Raw genomic sequence first — 7,105 nt, forward strand, 5'->3', positions numbered from 1 at the left:
TCTTTCCCCCATTTCTGAAACCATAGGACAAGATTTCAAGTCAAGTTAGTGTTTTCATAACCAATATCTTCATCTGTTTTCTAGATGCCTCATTGGGAATGATTTTTCAGAAAGTTTTGCAAGTTGTTGGTATCAAACAACTGAATTCCTGTGTAGAAATGAACTGCTCCTTGCTGCGTGACATTTGAGCAGACTGCAGGCTGTAGATGGCTTTTACATTGACTCTTCAATTTCATTTTCAAAATACGACATAGGAAAAGAAACAGCGGAGTTCACAGATTTTCCAGTTTGTTACAGGTGTTTATGATATACTCTTCTAACCTCTGACTTGTCCATTCATGTTCTTAGGGCCATCAAATAGTGAAGGGGCTAGCAAAATCAGCCTCTTGAAGAAAGTACCAGCACTGAAGGACGGAGACTTCACCCTAGCAGAATGGTAAGAACTCAGCCCTCGGAGTTCCTTGGATACCAGTAATACGAATAGGTGGTGTCATTCCCTCCGAATGACTCAGAACTGGCCATGAGCATTTATGAATAGGAAAGATTAGTGATCTGCTTTGGCATTTCAGTTCCTTTGTTCTTAAAAGTTAGATACCTATATGCACATTTATGATAAGCAGTTAAAGATACGCATTATTTCAGGTGGACCTGAGCCATACTTGGAGATAAACAACTTGAAGTCATTAGAAAGATGTTCCTTTGACAGGAACTTTTGTAATTATGGATGTTCAGCTGGCCATTAGGTCTGTTTATGGAGAAGCAAGCATTTTCTGCCTAAGTTGATGTCGCAGGTGCTTGCTTCCTGCACCATGTCCTTATTGCTCAGTGTGAAGGGGTTAACGTATTGTCAACTCATATATATGTCCTGACTTAATGAAAATATTGTGATGATATTTTTGTATTTCCAATGTCTTGCTCTCCAAAGAGCAAAGACTGAAAAGGTCTCCACAGTTTCATACCTTATAACCTTATATACCTTATATATCTTGGTTATTTGTAATACTATAACCTCATCTCCATTTTCTGTTTGCATTATCTTTCACAATGTAAACAAATCTCCTGGCTTAACTGACCTTCACTGAAAGCACTTACCTCAAATTAGGTTATAAACATATCTGGGAATCGTTTAAAGCATATAAAACACGAGGAAAACTACAGAGCTACTTCTATTTGTCTGACTTAGTTATTAAGGCCAAATTAATACCTGGAGAGATAAAACTGGTCTGTGGTAAAAGCATTCTGTAACATTCCCTGACCTCTTTTTTGTCTCGTTAATGTCTGAGCAGCACTGCCATTCTGCTGTATCTGAGTCGAAAGTACAACACTCCTGACCACTGGTACCCATCAGACATAAAAAAACGGGCCCAGGTTGATGAATACCTCTCGTGGCATCACGCTAACATCCGGGCTAATGCTCCTAAGACCATGTGGATCAAGGTAAGGAGACTGGATATTAAGATGAGAGTAAAATGATGCTTTCCTGGGTGAAAACTGAACAGAAAGAGTTTGTCCCATCAAGTAAAAAATCTTGTCCATTCCTAGCTGAGAGGAGATGTCAGAGAGCTATTTGCTCAACATCAGGATTTGGCAAAAGCAGCTTTGGCCATTTTGTGGTGTTTTTTGTTTTGTTTTCTGGGTTTTTTGTTTGCCTGTTTGTTTCCTTAAAGTAGTTCTGATACAGAAGGTCTCAAAGCCTCACGGGCTTTTATTGCCTGGATTTGTGAACAAATATATAACAGATTGGGTATTGCCTCCAAGGGCTCCCCCTCCCTACACAGCTGTGCAGAGTATGCACACAGACCTTTTGCTTCTTTGGCAAGAGTGTGCTTTGTTGCTGGAAACTGAAAGATTTATGTTCTTCGTACATCAGGTCTCTGTAGTCCCATCAGGGTGGAAATCCAGAAGGAGATTTTTGCTTCCAGAATGCTTATACACTCCTCTGAAATGAGCTTAGGGATAGGTAGAATAGAGATACAGGGAGAATGGCAGTATTTCTTTACTCAGTGTGGTCAAATCAATTTACGTTTGGGTAAAATTAATGGAATCACTCTGAAGCAGAAAATCATTTAGTATCAGATGATTCTGCTGGACAACTGATTCCAGTCAACTCATCAGAAACCTAATGCAGCTATCCTTAGAGAAGCCCAGGTGCAAATACAGCCCTACAAGCACGATTGTAACAGAGGATTTTAGATGAAATAAGGGTTGCCAGTAAGAAGATAAGAACGTCACTCTTCCTGTGTGAAGTCCACCCATGTTTATGCCTAACAAAACATATCAGGACTCATTTAGAATTTTGATTTATTAACATTTGATTTTTTGGCAAGAGAATCCAGAGGAGCAGCACAAATATGAGTCAGATTCCTACAAACATCAGTTTCTTCAAATCTCTACAGGCTGTTATTGCTGTGCTCCAAGAGAAAGAAAACCATCTCATTGCTGCCAGTTAAATAACTCAGTTACAGAAAGGTCATCAGAATAATTGAAAATTTGGAAACTTATATAGCCACTGTGTAATAGAAGGCACAATTGCTGGGTTTTGTGAGAAGATAAACTGCCCTGAGATACAGAAAAGGAGATACCATTTCGTAATGGCTATACCTGGAGATCCCATCATTTGTAATTGGAAACATTTAGGAAGAGAACTGGCCATGAATTTTCTGATGAAATAGACTCTAAATGTACTTGGCAAAAAAAAAGTGCCTTGGATTAGGCAATCACAACATGAATTCGTTGAGTATACTAGCAGTAAGTAGGAAGTCTATCTACTACCCCTGTGGAAATTTATCTCTTTTCTTTTTTTCCCCTGAAAATAAACTATTTATTTGGCTATCATAATTAGAGGAGGTATAGTTGTGAAATACTGGTGGCTCTGATGGTATGTACACCTCTGTGAATGGCAACAAATCTCACTGAAAGGCTACTACCCCCTGTGCCAGCAAGTCTTTGGAGTCTTTGGACCACTCTGCCCTCCTGGCAGCTGCTCCTCTGCCAGCTACACTTCCTACCACAGCCACCACCATGGCCTGCTGCCATCACCCGAAGGGACTGCAGGTGACCACCAATGGTAGTCATGCGTATCTCATGAGGTACAACTTAATGACTATCACTAGATCCACAGGAAGACAGCTGACCATGCTCTGTGTTCATTCTCTCCTCAGGTGCTGATTCCCCTTTTCACAGGGCAACCACTGCCCTCAGAGAAGCTGCAGGAGGTGATGGAGGGGCTGTCCACTTCCCTGAAGCAATTTGAGGAGAGGTTTCTGCAGGACAAGGCTTTTATCATCGGGAGCGAGATTTCTTTGGCAGATCTTGTGGCCATTGTGGAGCTGATGCAAGTGAGTGTTGGACTATGGTAATGAAGGGAAAACATGCTGCTGGGCAGGGAGGGATGCAGTAACACTTCGTTAGGAGTAAGGGCATATCTCAGCACAACTAAGACAATGAGTAGAAGGCAGCAGTGGGTTCAGAAAATCAGTTGTTTTTTTAAAAGAAGAAACTGGCTGCAACAGATCTCCTTTGTTTTTGTTCCCTAACAGAATGTCTTCCTGTTTCATCCTGATTTTATTTTTGACCTCTAGAGATAATGTATAGAACTTTATGAGCTCCTCCCCTCTCTTTCTCCCACCTGTACCAGCAGTAACACTTTTGATGCCTGTTGTCTTGGCAAGGAGTGTCTCACTGTTTGTTGCTCCCTCTGGCTTTCTGCAGCCTGTTGGAGTTGGTTGTGACATCTTTGAAGACAGGCCCAGGTTGATGGAGTGGCGCAGGCGGGTGGAGGAAGCTGTGGGGAAGGAGCTTTTCTTCCAAGCCCATGAGATGATCCTGAATATCAAAGAACTGAGCAACATTCAGATTGATCCACAGCTGAAAGAGCACCTGGCACCTGTGTTGATGAAGATGTTGAAATGAATTAACCTATGTTACTATTTTTCCTGGCTTTTTTTTTTTATTTCTGTCATCTCCAGATCTACACTTAACTGGAAAAAAAAACACTGTATTTCTTATGTAGTCTTGCAAAGTGTCCTCCCCAACCTCACTAAGCCTTCCCTGCATCTTTGGGGGTGGGAGCTGGGGAATTTTTAAGACCTGAAATATTAGATTTGTATGAAAGGGAGAGACCCTATGGGTCAATTAACACATGCATCTGAGTTATATTTCAGTGTCACTCAGAAATGCTGGAAACATGAATAGTATTTCCTGAAAAATTTGAGCCAGCCTGCAAACTGGAACATCAGAGAACTGTCTAGGATGAGGATCATTGTTTTCATGTGTTTGTAACATTCGGAGCTTCTTCCTATGTGGCAAGCACAGCAAAGCAAATCTGATCCTCACCTTCTCAGCATATGTCTCTGCATGAGTATGGAACAAAGCTACAGGTAGTCACTAAAGTAAAAAGAAGACTTTTTATTTCATTTTTTTAATTTAATTTTCTCGTTGCTGGAGCATATTGCTTGGCCACCCATCTACATTCCATACTTCTGTTTGCCTTTAAGATCCTGTGAGAAGTTTCTTCACGTTCAACTACGACTGTAAATCATTGTAGTGCTTTAATTTAACCACTGCTCTCCACTTTTCAAAGTTGGGTTTCTTAGGCATGTGGTCTGTCAGTACGTGTGTGGCGGGGCAGTTCTTGGGAGATCTGTGTAGTAAAGACTGAGCAACTTCAAACAGCTGAGGGTGGCCACAGCCTCCAAATAATGCCTACTTGAATCCTCTGTTGATATCATATATGGAATACAGTGAACAAATGCATTCACAGTGACTTCTTTAAAGAGATTGTGACTGCAATCAAATCGTTTTTTTCTGTGGTAATAATGCAATAGCAATCCACATTCTTCCTAAAAAATGGAAAGGAGGGATAAATATTTGGAGGTTGTTTTGGATGGAAGTTCACCAAGTCATCCTGTGCAAGCTGAAGTAATAAGGAAGATTTTGTGACCTTGAGAACATATGCATCACAATAAAAGGGCAGAGAGTTGTTTTGGAGCTTCAAGGCTCTTTTTCTTGGTTGTGCTGTTTCTGATTAGTTGTAGCTCAAGTGGGAAACCATTTTGTACTGCAGCACAAAATAATAATATAATAATGAAGCAAATAAGCATTTCTAGTTTGTTTTTCAGTTGAAAATACCAAAGGATTCAAAAACTGTTGAAATGTTTGTATACTTCCATTCACATCTAGCTGTTGCCCTTGAACCTTACCCTAAAATCCTTGCTTAGTAAATAATTTGGGAATTACATTTCTCATTAACTGAATAGCTTCTTCTCTTTACAGTACTAACATGTCTTGGCTACTCACATTTCTGCTGTTAAGTACTATACAACTTGATACGTTTGGGTGGTTTTTTTTCTAAAGTTTTACTGCTAGATATATGGATTTAGTCCAGAGCCTGGGGAGATCTTTAAATTCCCCAACTGGAAAGAAAATCTCATTATATACTTGAGCTTTCAGTAACAGAAAAATTCTTTTTTTATGTTCACTGTAAGGATAAGAGAGCTGACTGAAGGCTCTTTCTTTTTATGAACTGAAAACATTAGAAATAGGTACATGTTTATTCCCACCTTTCCTTTCTTCTCTTAACCCCCAAACATTTTTTGCTGAAGTTTTATTGAGGAATATTGTCTACACTTGAGATGAATTTTAAATGGGAAGTGGTTGACCATTTGAGAACTTTTAGAGTGGAACTGCTAAGTGACTGATGACACACACAGATGCTTACAAATGGGAAAAAATACCAGGATTTTCCAAAGGCTCAGCAAAATGGAGACTGCTTGCTGCTGTGGTGTCATCTCTCCGCTCGTCCCCCTGCAAGCATTTGAGTTGCCAGCTCCAGGACAGAAACAATAGAACAAATGCCTTTAGTGTAATAAAAACTCTGGGATTCTGGGTTGTGCCCTGAAGCCATGGACAGTTTGCCATTTGTGGTCAACCCTCAGGAGCAAAGGACAAAACATATCATTAAAATGTTTGTGACAGACCTTCATGCTGTTGTAATTGCTGACTTTTGATACTTAATCTTTTTTTGCTCCTTTTCTTTTGGAAGGCCTTCTGACATGTTGATCTCTTGTCATGTATTTTTAGGTAGTGGGGTTTTATTTTGACCTCGGAATTTATTGGAAGAGATGTTTAATATATTAAAAAGGAATGAGAAATTGAAAAATGGATCCCAAAGGGCACCTTATGTTGGATTAGTGGTTCTCTGTAGTCAGGCAGTGGACTTGTGGCTGGGGTTTGCAGGGTGGCTGAGTCCTCTCAGTGCCTTGTTTTTCAGAAACAAACTCAGTTCTCATCGTTCACTGATGGAGAGAGCTCAGTAGAGTCTCCTGGGCTTCTCAGTGGGCAAGTCCTAAAATCTTCCCTGCTGTATCCCTGCCATGCAGCAATAAGGTTTCCCCACCCCTTGCAGAAAACACAATTATTATAGAAAAGTAAATACTGTGCAAAAAAATATCACATAGGCAGTGCTTCTGCACTGCACAGCAAACGGCCATCCCCTGCCAGATCTGTCTCACTTCACAATCGCTCTCCTAGAAATCTGCAGTCTGACTGCTGGCCGGCTTACATGTGCTGCTCCTCCTGCCAGTATTGTCCTCCCTGGCAACAGCGAAGGCCAAACAATTCCCCCAGCAAAGCCAGCAGCTCCATCCATTCTCATTAAGTCTGTCGGTAACTGTGGAAAACAAGAAAGTCATGTTATACAGGGCCAGTCTTCACAACAGTGCTTCACCTTAAGCAAGATGACTTCTTCATCTAGCTGGTTCCTAATGCCTTTTGCTGTAAATCAGCACAAGTAGTGCTCCCCACACAGGAGCTCAGCTTCCGAGAAACCTGATCCACACAGGAGACCGCAGCTGTGAGCCAGTGCCTGGCAGCAGTCCTGCCAGCTTTGGCACCCAAATGCAACTGCAGAAGCTGGGGCAGGAATCATTACACAGAATCACAGAATGGCCTGGGTTGGAAGGGACCTCAAGGATCATGAATCTCCAACGCCCCTGCCACAGGCAGGACCACCAATCTCCTCATTTAATACTAGACCAGGCTGCCCAGGGCCCCATCCAACCTGGCCTTGAACACCTCCAGGGACTGGGGCATCCACAACCTCTCT

The 7,105-nt window shown here is 41.4% G+C and overlaps 2 protein-coding genes across 2 annotated transcripts in view; both read left to right on the plus strand.

The window, feature by feature from the left end:
- The first annotated feature begins 321 nt into the window (after window positions 1–321).
- LOC100538595 (glutathione S-transferase theta-1) lies at window positions 322–5,983 on the plus strand. Its single transcript, XM_010720322.3, has 4 exons — window positions 322–436; window positions 1,287–1,437; window positions 3,162–3,338; window positions 3,712–5,983. The coding sequence occupies exons 1-4, from the start codon at window positions 339–341 to the stop codon at window positions 3,910–3,912; spliced, it is 627 nt and encodes a 208-aa protein (XP_010718624.1). The 5' UTR covers window positions 322–338; the 3' UTR covers window positions 3,913–5,983.
- DDX51 (DEAD-box helicase 51) overlaps window positions 5,904–7,105 on the plus strand; it is a 10,094-nt gene continuing 8,892 nt past the window's right edge. The window contains exon 1 of the mRNA XM_010720378.3: window positions 5,904–5,990. Coding sequence (XP_010718680.1) covers window positions 5,904–5,990 — 87 coding nt within the window. The remainder of the gene's footprint in view (window positions 5,991–7,105) is intronic.

This window comes from Meleagris gallopavo, chromosome 17 (assembly GCF_000146605.3).
Source record: "Meleagris gallopavo isolate NT-WF06-2002-E0010 breed Aviagen turkey brand Nicholas breeding stock chromosome 17, Turkey_5.1, whole genome shotgun sequence".
NCBI lineage: Eukaryota > Metazoa > Chordata > Aves > Galliformes > Phasianidae > Meleagris > Meleagris gallopavo.

Coding starts and splice junctions, on each gene's coding strand:
- LOC100538595 (XM_010720322.3), top strand. CDS start 339: ATGTTCTTAGGGCCATCAAATAGTGAAGGGGCTAGCAAAATCAGCCTC. Junction 1,438..3,161: donor CTAAGACCATGTGGATCAAG/GTAAGGAGACTG, acceptor TTCTCTCCTCAG/GTGCTGATTCCCCTTTTCAC. Junction 3,339..3,711: donor CCATTGTGGAGCTGATGCAA/GTGAGTGTTGGA, acceptor GGCTTTCTGCAG/CCTGTTGGAGTTGGTTGTGA.